Source organism: Podarcis melisellensis (assembly GCF_964234715.1).
Source record: "Podarcis melisellensis genome assembly, chromosome: 10".
NCBI lineage: Eukaryota > Metazoa > Chordata > Lepidosauria > Squamata > Lacertidae > Podarcis > Podarcis melisellensis.
In genome coordinates this window covers 45,768,229-45,781,024 of record NC_138542.1, presented here as the reverse complement: position 1 = coordinate 45,781,024, position 12,796 = coordinate 45,768,229, and the positions used below count along the sequence as shown (strand labels likewise).

The 12,796-nt window shown below is 40.7% G+C and overlaps 1 protein-coding gene across 2 annotated transcripts in view; it reads right to left on the bottom strand.

Moving 5' to 3' along the window:
- MRTFA (myocardin related transcription factor A) overlaps positions 1-12,796 on the bottom strand; it is a 65,937-nt gene that overhangs the window by 24,190 nt on the left and 28,951 nt on the right. For both annotated transcript variants that reach the window (XM_081928200.1, XM_081928201.1), the window contains exon 2: positions 6,735-6,800. In XM_081928200.1, the coding sequence (XP_081784326.1) occupies positions 6,735-6,741 (7 nt within the window). In that variant the 5' untranslated portion in view covers positions 6,742-6,800. The remainder of the gene's footprint in view (positions 1-6,734; positions 6,801-12,796) is intronic.

Here is a 12,796-nt window from a genome sequence, read left to right as displayed (position 1 = left end):
CCAAATGATAAGGCCTGGAAGGCCTAACTGGGCCTTAGGAACAGACATTTCCCACTCCTGAGCTAGTGTTTAAAAGAAAAATGTATCAAGACAATGTTCCCACTGGACAAAATTCCGGTATCTGCTTTATTCTACATTTAAAAGCATGAAGTGGCTAATAATGGTGTTGCAAAGTTTCTGTTATGTAGCCTATATGCTATACTATTTTTTATTCCTCAAAAAACAACCCCAAACCCTTCTCAATGTGAGTTGTCAGCTAATTCTCACAACAACCCTGTGAAGCAGGGTTGGGCTAAGAGACAGTGACTAGTCCAGTAAGCTACATGGCTGAGTGGGGATTTGAAGCCAGATTGGTCTGGTCTCATTAACTACTACATGACTCTAGTTCTCTACCAAATTCATGTGAAAATTTCAAAATATGAAAGTAGGATACCCAACAGTACCTAATATTCCTCTCTCAGCCTCCCTTTTTGCTGTCACTTGGAGCAGCTAGAAAACAGCTGTACCCTCTTGCACTTGTTCACATTCAAATTTCAGTGCAAATAAGAGCAGTCTCTTTTCCACTTGCACTTGCTGATCTTCTTTCACTTCCTTTTAAGTCAGAGATTGTGAAGGAGTAGGGAAAGACTCCTATGGTTCCTCATTGTTCCCAAAATACCACAAAGGATGAGAATCCTGCCTTTCCCTCAAGCTCTCTTCAAGTATCAGAAGACTCAAGGGAAAGGCAAGGTCTACTCTAGTTTGACCAGGTGTTTGGATAATAAAAGTGTGGGAGAGGCCCCTCCCATTTCTTACTTCCTCCACAAATTAGAGAAACCCTTGTCTCTCCCACAAGCCTCCTTGTGCATGCCAGATAACAGAGGAGGAGATTGGCAGCAAGCACGAGCAGAAATTGGCCAGTAAACCTCAATGCAGATACAACAAATATAAAAATCTGTCGTATACTGTTCAATCTACTCAATATCTGTCTACAATTGGAGGGGGGGGGAGAATCAGAACCAAGGGACCACTGTAACCCCCCTGACCTCTCTAGACAATCCTTGAGACTCGCCCTAGGACCCATCTCTTACCAGCCCAGTGGACACCTCTGATTTTTATGTAGCTGGAATGTAGAATGCCATGCTGTACAAATGGAAAAGTCCCAATTTTGCCCATGAAACAGTGCAGCCCTTAGGCTGAAAAGGGTTTCCCACCCTTGAACTATAATGGCTGGTGGTAGAGGCTCTCCAGCATTTCAGACACAGCTTTTTCCAAGCCCTACATGGAGATATCGGGAATTAAGCCTGGGGTGCCTGCATATAAAACATGTGCCACTGAGCTATGGTCTTATCCTTGATACTCTAGTTGAGTTGTGTGTGATATATACAGTGGTACCTTGGATTACAGACGCTTCAGGTTACAGATGCTTCAGGTTACAGACTCTACTAACCCAGAAATAGTACCTCGAGTTAAGAACTTTGCTTCAGGATGAGAACAGAAATCACGCCGCCGCAGTGTGGCGGCAGCAGGAAGCTCTATTAGCTAAAGTGGTACCTCAGGTTAAGAACAGTTTCAGGTTAAGAATGGACCTCCAGAATGAATTAAGTTCTTAACCCGAGGTACCACTGTATGCTGGCTTTCAAGAAATGAAAATGTTAACTTCATCTAGAAATGGTGCTTTTAAGTTAGCTGCTTGAGATAGCCACAATGCATTAGGAAATGCTGAACTGTAGAGTATATGCAGGTTTACTAGCTCCCAGTCTGACAAAGCCCATCACGTTTTACAAGTTTACTCAGGGCAAAATAATATTTCACTATTAGCATACCAAGAAAATTAATGAAGGCACACAATGTGGTTTTAATTCCACTAGTTTAAAAAGTATAAGAAGTAAAAGTACAGCCAACAGCTTGCATTATTCTAAAACGAGATGGGTTGTTTTGAATGGGTATTTAAGCAAGCTTAAGTGTACTTGAGAAAAATAAATGTAAAAGCTTCCTATTTTTTTCTGCTCCAACCTCAAATGAAGATCTGTTTTGGAACAAACTGCTCTGACCTCAAATCTGTTCTAGGAAGAATGCCCAAAAATGCAAAGATAGGATCCATTTAAGTGAGTAAAAAGGAACCTATCAGGTCCTTGACTGCAATCCTTCTCCTCCCTAGGCATTTCACAAGTTGAGTAAGTTCATAAATGAACTATATATCTAGAATATGCAGCCCTCAGCCTTGCCTTATACATGCTGAACTGTTTAAATTAAGGAAGTTTAACAAAATACTCATATAATCTGAATGAATAGGATTGGAGGACACAACAAGCAGAAGCGTCTCGCCATTTGTGGTTTCTCTAATTTGCAACACTGCCAAGTTAAAATGAACAACTTCTAGAATCTCTCTGAACTGCACACTGGCATTATGGTCAGCCCATACTATTAATAAGGCAAGATACCCAACCTCATAATGTAAATTCAGTCCTCTTCCTTCTCACTCTGGTGATTAAAGCCTTTATTGTTTGTTTATCATGTGCCTGTTTTATCATGTGCTTGTTTATCATGTGCTTGTTTTATGTAAACAATTTTGGAAGAGAAACCCAGAAGGATCAAGCATGGCTTCCCTCAAAAGCAAGGTCAAGGAGTGTCATTATAACATACCTGAATATACTTACACTGAACGTGCACAGAGACAAGGATGGAGGACAATTTATGCATTTCTATGCATTTATGCATTTCCGTGTGCGGCGCTGGTGCTGGCTCACCAGATGCAGCTTAGTCACGCTGGCCACGTGACCCGGAAGTGTCTTCGGACAGCGCCGGCTCCCGGCCTCTTGAGCGAGATGAGCGCACAACCCTAGAGTCGGTCACGACTGTCCCTGATGGGCAGGGGTACCTTTACCTTTACTATTATGGCAGCCACTATTCTATACTAGGACCAGCAAAGGTGCCTTGATTCTAAATTTCCATTAACATAACACCAAGATGCAGAATCAGGGCTGAACTATGCAAACATGGGCTAGTTCAGTTCTCCAATGCTTTCATTAGTACGAAGTATGTATGCATAAAAAGGTAAAGGGACCCCTGACCATTAGGTCCAGTCGTGGCCAACTCTGGGGTTGCGGCGCTCATCTCGCTTTATTGGCCAAGGGAGCCAGCGTACAGCTTCCGGGTCATGTGGCCAGCATGACTAAGCTGCTTCTGGCGAGCCAGAACAGCGCATGAAAACGCTGTTTACCTTCCCGCTGGAGTGGTACCTATTTATCTACGAGCAGTTCATGCTTTCAAACTGCTAGGTTGGCAGGAGCAGGGACCGAGCAACGGGAGCTCACCCCGTCATGGGGATTCAAACCTCCAACCTTCTGATCGGCAAGTCCTAGGCTCTGTGGTTTAGACCACAGCACCACCCGTGTCCCATATAAGCATATATTTAAGCTATTTATAAACCACTTAATCATTGAAGTTTCTAATCTGGTTTCACTCTGGAACATAACTGGGGGTAGGGGGTAAAACCTGACCCTCATCCCTGTCACTGGAATCACTGTGACACTGGAACAAGCCAGGCCTCCATCTCAACTATTTCCTTGTGCCCCTATACTTTATCCCAAAATGGTTTCCAAAAATAAAGCACTGTACTGGGGGCCTAAACCAATCTGCCAACCATAACAACAGGAGGACTGGCCTCCATTAACAAGGCCCTCTGTATACAGAGATGCACAGCACCCGACAGCCCCTTCCTCTATACATGCATGCTTTATTATCAGAATGATGGGCATTTAACTAATAATAGATTAAAAGTACATTATATAGTTTGAATCACAGCATACTACACAGAATGCTTACTCTGTGTATCTATGACAATGATTGGGAAAATGTACACACACACACACACATACCCAAAGAAAAATTATGGGGAATGATGGGAGTAGTAGTCCAACATCTGGAGGGCCACAAGGCCCCCATTCCTGACCTATGCTACAGGTAAACCCTAGCAGCCAAGAGACCTGTGCCTGATAAAGTGTAGTCAATAAACACAAAAGAATGCAAATAAGTAGGTCTGAAATAAGAACTAACTAATGAACCCAAGTAGTCAATCAAAGGTTTTTATCAACCTACACTCAACCATAAAGCTCGCTGTGTGACTGTGAGACAGTTACACTTTCTCAGCCTATCCTACCTCAAAGGGTTGTGGTGAAGATAAATTTATGTACGCTGCTTTGAGCTAACTGAAGGAACGGTGGGATAAAATATATTTTGAATGGATATGGCACTTCATTGATCTAGCAATGACTACATATCATAGGAAGGGATGACAAGGGTTGTGTGGACTCATGGCAGAAATCTAAAGCCAAGGTCTTGCTTGCTGTCATCAAGGTGGAAGGCACTGGTGATACTGCTGCCTGCTCCTCCAGTCAAAAGCCTGGCCAACCAGTGGGGAAGACCGGGTTGGGGGTGGGAGGCAGAAAAGGATGGGTACTGGGTTCCTAGAAGCCCCTCTTGCTGCTTCTCACTGAAGCACAATAGTCTGGGTAAGGGCAGGCAGGCAGGCTCTGGGACCCCAACAGCTCCACCCACTGCTAGAAAGGGAAATCTCCAGCACTTTGGAGTTGCTTCCTCACAGACATGGCCTGGGTCACCTTCATCTCTCAAATTTCAATATACAAAAAATAGCTGCACACACTGACATTTAAAATGAAAATTAGATATATCTTATTAAAACACTATGAACTGAAACCTACTTCTTTTCTTCCACATCCCCTCTCTTCCATTTAACCCCCCCCCCCATGCAACAATATAATTCTTTGGTCTAGAACAAATATTTATTCTGATCTATCCAATGTATCAGAGTTGTATGTGTTTTACTTTCTGTTTTTTAAAAAAAATCCTGGAGAGTATACCTGAACATTTAAAAGTGTCCATTAACATTCTAAATCTAGAATTTATTCATGTGCAAGCTTAACTTATCAATAAATAAAGTAAAACTGATGGTTAATTGACTGGAAGTGTTTTAAAATTGAATGGCAGGCCCACAAATGAGACATGAGGATGGCAGTGAAGAAAGGGAAAGGTGAGCTAACCCTAGTTTTGCAATAATACATTTTCAACTAATGGTATTCTGTTTTATTTGCTATCAATCTATTCTTGACAAGTTTTTTAGATTCTCTCTGCACTAGAGGAATAACATTCACTAATCTGCTTGCAAAATATGTCTGTTTATACTGAAAAGATCAAGTTTTATATTAGTTTTCTACCTATAATAAACCTATTCAAAACACCTGATTGCTCTTAAATTTGTTTACATCTAGTGCCATTGCCCACAAAGCAAGCCAGCATGCATACAGAATCCAGACTCCTGCCTATTGGAACTACAGAGGCAGCACCGGAAATAGCCCAGTTAGCTGCTGTAACACTTCAAACGTATCCGAAAACTTATCAAATCCATTATAAAGAAAGTCACTTGGGAAACAGTCATTCAACATGCAATTGTTGCTGCACATTTTACTACGGTTGTCAATACTGAAATTAAAGGTGCTGAACAGGTCAGCATAAGGCACTGGGGAGTCTGTTAGAGCACCCTTTACACTGGGAGTTCTGTTTGAAACCACTTTGCTCACAAAAGGCACAAACAAAGCAGAGAATCATGGAACAATTTTTTAGAATTTGACAAATTTTATAAACATGCCAACTAAAATCATATGTCTGAACATGAAGAACAGAAACCAAAAGTGAACGGAATAATTTACTAGTATCGAGATACAGGAAAATATATGTGCAAGAAAGGGCCCTCCAAACTCCTCTTTATTTGCTTTTCAGCTTTTAGAGAGCCAGGAACTTCCCCCAGAAACAACTGTGTACTTCCAGCTAATCAACAGACAAAAATGTTTATAGGCCAGCTTCACATAAAGTCCCACTTGTTATTGCAACAGCTAGGACTTGCAAAATAAAATGTTGATATATCTGGATGCTGCTTATAACAGGAAGAAAGAAAATCCTTCTAACCCAAAATGAGTTGTCTAGTACTCTTGTAGCAAAACAGCAATATGATATTGGTACACTGAGCCGATGCTTGCACAATTCTTAGCAGAGCCAACACCTTTGTAAAGGCTTCAAGGCAAATACAGTACAGAGCATGCAAAAATAATTCAACTGCTTTTCTACCAGCCCTCATGTTACTTCTCCTGATGCATTTGTCTATTTGATCATAACTTTTCATACACTAAAAAGTTATTTTCAAAGCGTTCCTTAGCCTGCATATATTTGTTTCATCACTGACTTGAGCCACACCTAATGAACAAGCTATTGCAGCACTTGTCACCATGCAACAAAACCTGCTGTCTAAAGGCTACAGTGAAATTCTAAACAGCAGCAAATGCAGAAAAAATCTTTGTTGCATGAACATTTTATAGCCAGGGTACTACTAAGCATGTGTGCAGCCACACTCCCAGTTCAATGGCAGGAAGCATGCTAAGAAAATGACTACCATGCACCCAGTTTTTCACATGTTTCTAGCATGGCAACATCTTCCCGTAAGTCCTTCTTTATCAAGTAATACAGCCACATCTTACTCTGTGCAGCAACCAACTTCCAGAAAATAGATGCTAGGGTACCAGTCCTAGAAATTAAAAATGGCACAAGGCTCCACACACCGTACATGGGGACTGAAGTGGAATGAATCTTGGAAGGGCAGATGTCTCAAAGCTCTCTCTCATCTCAAAAAAAGACATTGTGTATTCAAAGAGAAAGAAGAAGTTTAAACAAGTTATACTTACGAGGCATGATCCCTTGGCTAACCAGCTCCTCGCGTGTTCGTCGCTGCTGGAGCTTCAACTGTAGCACTGCAATGAGGCAGACAAAGAATTAAGTGCGGAACAGGTTACTGTGACATGCCACAATGCAGAGCATATTTTTCTCTTCATTTTCTTTTCTTTTAGCTCCAGAACATTAGTGTGTAGGAGAGAAGCCCTGTCATCCCCACCCAATTCTTAACTCTTGCAATTGCAGAAGTGGCCTCAGGCAGCAAGGTTTCCGTATTCTGCTGTAGACAGTGGGGAGAGGAAGTTACAATGCATTTTAGCAGGTTGATAAAAAAATCCACAGAGTATGAAAACAGGGCCTGTTGCTCAACAACTCCTGCAGCACCAGAGTCCTTTGCAAATAATGAAAGCATAAAAACATGGGGACCACACAAACAGACTCTGAATCAGTAAAATGCAGAAATTCACATGTACACCTAAGTTTATCACTAACGACTATACTGTCAGTTGCATGGCTTGTCCCTATTTCTTACAACCAAAAGGCTGTACCAACACTGTTTCCAAAAAACGAGATTCCAAGAAAAAATCCTTTTAAGGATTTGAAGGGTTCAGCGTAAACCATCTACAGGTTTATACTGAAGGGCACATAACATGGATCAGTTTCTTCTGAATCTGAATGTACTTTAATTATCCTCACAATCCAATAGTTAATGACACAAGGTATATTTTACGTACTCTCTCAATGTATGCTTACAAATCATAGTGTGGTATTAAAATAGACTAGAAATTGTGAGAACAAAACAGAAATAAATTCTGAGTAGCATATCTGCAGGAAAAGGTATTATGTTATGTGTCTCTTTAGACATTTTTCTATGCAGAAATAGGCACAAAGATAATGAAGCTGAGTATAACCATAGCTATGCATACACACAATATGAATATGATATATATGCAAATCATGTTGCAATTATGTGCTTATATAAGGTGCTGATACAAGTTAGCTGCCCCATTTAACTGAAAAATTATTCTTGATCTGGTCCTCCACACCGTGTTAAGAGGCACCAACTAAAGCTGTTTGGGCTGTTAGGGTTTGAAATTAGCAGGGTACCAGGAACATTTTGCACCTAAAGATTCTCCATTTGTGAGCACCTCAAAAAGTCTGGGTGCCATTTTTTGTGCCTGGCTGACACTCGATTAGTGAAATGTATGTGCTTTGAAGCCTCGAAGTATATGTTAAGAATAGACAATATGTTAAGGAGTTTAACAATAAACAGTGTTTTGAAAACACCAAATTAAACATGTAAAATGTTTAAAGTGTGATATTAACGTGTCACTTATGTGAATTGCACATTAATTCATGCTTATCAAAATAAGAAATAAAAAGCGTTGCCGACCCTCCACACACACACCCCAGTGGCGACTACATTCTTTTGGCGCCCACAACCCAGGTCCCAGAAGCTATTTGGCTCCTAGTTTTTCTATCCAGTTTCTAACACTGGTTATGGTAATATAAAACTCAACTTTTGTGTGGCCTTTTTATGATTGTGCAAGTTTTGATTTCCTAAAGACTGGAATAAGTGGAAGATACAACTTTTTAAAAATTGCTTTCATAAGTACAAGACAGTCATTTGTTAACTATTCAAGTGACACCAGTATTACACAAGTAAACTTAAAGTAATTCTGCAAGATGACAACATACAAGCATGTTTGTATCATATCCTGAGCACCAAAGTTTGCAAAAAGTTACAATATAAACTGGGATCAAGTCGCTTTAGAAGAAATATAGATGAAACAACTTTGAACATCACAGACACATTCAGAAATAATTTCCAGAGAGGCAAGTTGTTTTAGTGTGTTGCAGAAAAAACAAAAGAATCTTGTGGTACTATAAAGATTAACACATTTATTATGGCATTAGCTTGTCTGGACTAGTCTACAAGTATATATCTTTGAGGTATTAAGTACACATTTCTATATTGCCTTCATTTGAGAAAAGCATTAAAAATAATCTTACTGCCAGAACAGTGCAGCAATCAAGTGAAGCCACTGAAGGGCGGGTCAAAATAGTACTGCATGAACCGTTTGAATCGGAAGTGAAAACACCCATTGTAACCAGATGAAAGTATACGAGAGGAACTTAAGGTATGCTGAAAGTAGTTACTCAAGAAGCCTGCTAGAATGTAATGCTGAAAGGCTGCTGTCAAGTAGCATACACTTTCATGCTGAAGAGAATGTAACAACTCATCTAAAATCGTTAAAGCTGCTACGAGTCTATTGCTAGCTTTCCAAAACCCACTTTCTTTTCAAACATTGTTTTAAAATATTTGCATTGTTGAAGTATATAAACACTGCCCCAACTCAAAATTCTGTTTGTGCTCAGATATGTGTGTAAACTGGTATGGGGCTACCAGTTCCTGCTACTTTAAGCTTCTAGGTAACAATCCATCTTGCATCCGGCCCACATCCCCACTTCCCACTCTTTCCAATCGCCTGCATCACCACCAGGCCACACAAGAGTTTATATCCTGCACTCAGTGCTTTTGCATCTGATAGCAGGTCTGAACCATTTCCCTTCCACATCCTTTTCAGCAGCTAACTGAAAGCATTTCTAAACTAAGCCTATAGCCCCCGCCCCCACTTGGAACTCTCTATGTTTGATTAAAGTAGGCAGTGTCACTTCAGGCTTGCGGGGTGAACCTCAGAGTGAACCCTCTGGCCACCACTGCAGTGGGCGACCCCAGCTCCTCTCTCCTGCTCTAATGCAGTGTCAGTGGGCCTCTCCACAAATGACAGCAGAGAGGACGAGGAGGTGGCAACCAAGGCAAATGAAGAGGAGGATGAAGGAGCAGCAGCAGGAGCACAGAGCGAGAAGTGACCCTCAGCATGTTAAATTAAGTAGGCACTGCCCTTTGGTGATCAAATTCTATTAAGACTACAGTGGTACCTTGGGTTACATATGCTTCAGGTTACAGACGCCGCTAACCCAGAAATAGTACCTTGGATTAACAACTTTGCTTCAGGATGAGAACAGAAATCGTGCTCCGGCAGCGCGGGAGGCCCCATTTGCTAAAGTGGTGCTTCAGGTTAAGAACAGTTTCAGGTTAAGAATAGACCTCCGGAACGAATTAAGTACTTAACCCTAGGTACCACTGTATTACCCATTCTGTTTTATACATTGTGAATTTGTGATCATTTTATTTATGTTTTTAAATTTGTAACATTTAAAATATAATAAATAAATGCAACATTATTTCACCTCAAGAGGTAGTTGGGGCTTGTCAAGCTGGGAAGGCAGCCCATCTAGGAAAAGAAAAACTGATCCTAAAAGCTAAGGAGGAAACCCTATACAAATCCAGACTGGAGTCCCTAAGACAATTGGATGGTGCCTTATATGCTTCCTTCTGGCAACTCCTACAGCCAAGCTGGTGCCAAACATTTTGCTCTGCTTTCCTTTGGACCACCATCAGCGAGGTGGGGGGTCTTGTTGTCTGGGCAGCCCAGGACCTCCATACACACTGCCCAGGCTTGCACCCTACGGTGGTCACTTGGTGCTGCTAACACAATGGTTTGACTTCACCCCCAGAGGCACACTCCATTATTTCTCAAGACAGATGGATGCTAACATCAATTTCAATTCAGTACTAACTGCTAAGCTACCAATGCAAATAAGCCATTTAAAGAGCTCAAAACCACCCTCCCATGCCCAATTAATCTGAACTTTATTTGAAAAGGTTATATTCCTTTCTTGCTATGGTGACCCTGACAGCTAGCAACCAACTCATATGAAATGTTCATATTCCCTTCTGAATCATGAGTGCTCACAAAACATACTCAGCATAGAAGGTATTTGGTTCCAAGTGTGAAACCATTAAGAAATAAAAATTAAGGAGCTTACAGTGAAATTGCTGAAAGCTCAAAGTGCTAACCAGCTTTTAAATGGATTCATAAAATATCGTTTGCCATGTCCAAAAAGAGTAGAATGCGGCAGAGACCCAGAGTTATGCACAACAACAACAACAACAATTTATTTATTTATATGTCACTCATCTGACTGCCCCAGCCACTCTGGGCAGCTTCCAACAAAAAACAGTAAAAACACAATACAACATCACACATTAAAAACTTCCCTGAATGCCAATGCTTTCTTGTAGAAAACATACGAGCTTCGATCTTAGATTGGAGGTGCTCCCAAGCTTATTTAGAGCAGGCTTTTGCCTTATACATGAAACATGATGCCATTCTAGAGAATAATACTTTAATCCACTGAAGGCTGAGGGGAAATGTGAACTGTCTATGCACTTTGGCAGATTATATAGTTAATAAGCTTTTAAGTGAAGCAGATTGTACACACCACCTAAAGAGTGATGGCTGTGTATTCCATCAGCTGGAAGAAGATCAGCAATAATTTGTATTACGGTTTACCAACTGGAATAAGGGGAAAGAACTTGCACTCATTTCAATTTTACAGTGTATATTGCTCCTATGATGTGTATGAACTCTTGAAGAGCTCATCAATCTTAAGCATCAGTCAAAACTTATAGAAAACTGTTTCCTTTACTACATCTCACACTCCATTCCTGGTTTTACTTGAGTGCAGGAACTACTGCTGCTGCAAAATGCCAGGAGTTTCTTTACGGCTTCCTTGGCAACCACAGTAAGGAAGAGAACTTGCTGATTTACTCTGTAATATCTTTAGGAGACACTTGGGGCAAGACACCCTATTTATATTCATGTCAAGGGATTATACCAATGCAAAAATGCTGAGAAAAAATGAACTACTTCCCGTTGGGCTATAAAGGGGTGGCTTACAAAAGCAGATATGAAATGTAGAAAACAGAATCAGTTCCTTTAACTGCATTTTACTCAGTTCCAGTTGGTGGAAGGAAATCTTCTCCACCTCAAACCACGGTGATTTAATATTTGCATTTCCAAGCTCCCAGAAATCTTCCTAAGAAACAAAACAGTTTTTACTTCTGAAAGATTGCTAAGACAGCTGCCAGTAAGCAAACCAGGCATCTGTTCACATTCTTACAGTGCTGCTGAATACAACCACAGTCCCTTGCAAATAGACAAGAGACACACATTTCAAAAGCATCAAGGAAAACAGATGCACTTCAACAGCCTTCATACCAGATCCTTCTCCCCAATAACTTTTAGAATTTGAGAAAAATCTCGAATATATTTTCATCCATTTCCAACAGCCTATTTTGCGCTTTCCCTTGAAGCCGATCTAGTGATAAGGAACCCTTTTACTAAGGGTAAAACAAAAAAGATTCTAAAGAGGAGAACCTGTGAGAAAGTTCCCTAAAACTCAAGCTTTTGATCCTTATTATGTAGTCAAAACTATACTATCCACAAAAAAGAGGGGGATATCATCAAGCTTGAATGGAAGTGCAAAAATACAAAAAGGTATTCTATTTTTTAAAAATGTAGGTCCCACTTGCCTTATTCTATCTCCAAAGAAAATTATTCCCTTTGATAAGGGAAAGGAATTCCAACACTCAAATCATTAGTGTGACTAATGAGTTATATGATCTTGACGACTGTGTGTCATACTGAGTTTTAAAATGATAGATCAGGAATTATCAAGCTTTCTACCCCCAAGGCAAAACCTGAGATGGCTGGAAATTCCTGAGGTGCATCATCACACAACGGAAGAAGACTTTGGTACAATCAGCTGGCCGTTACTGACATCATGCTATCTAATCCATCTCTGGATATTGCTAAATTCTTTGCCATGGCACTTTCCTTGTAGCAAGGAGTTCTATAGCTCAGCTTTCCTTAAGCTTAGTACAGAAATCTGCTCTGGAGATAAGGTACAAACTCTACATTTGGGGCAAAGTTTGCTGATCCAAAGTCTGATTCGGAGTAGGAGAATGTTTTTTCTTTTGTTTTCCCCTACTTCCCATCCCTACGTGCTTCTCAAAGTATTTTACCCATCTCCTACAATTTCTTCTCCCATTCTCCTTTCAGACTCAACTTGTACCGTAACTCTACCCCCACCAAAATTACCTGTTTGTTTCATCCAGTGGCACTGAGACCCACTGGCTGATGCTGGTCAACTGTTTCAGAAACAC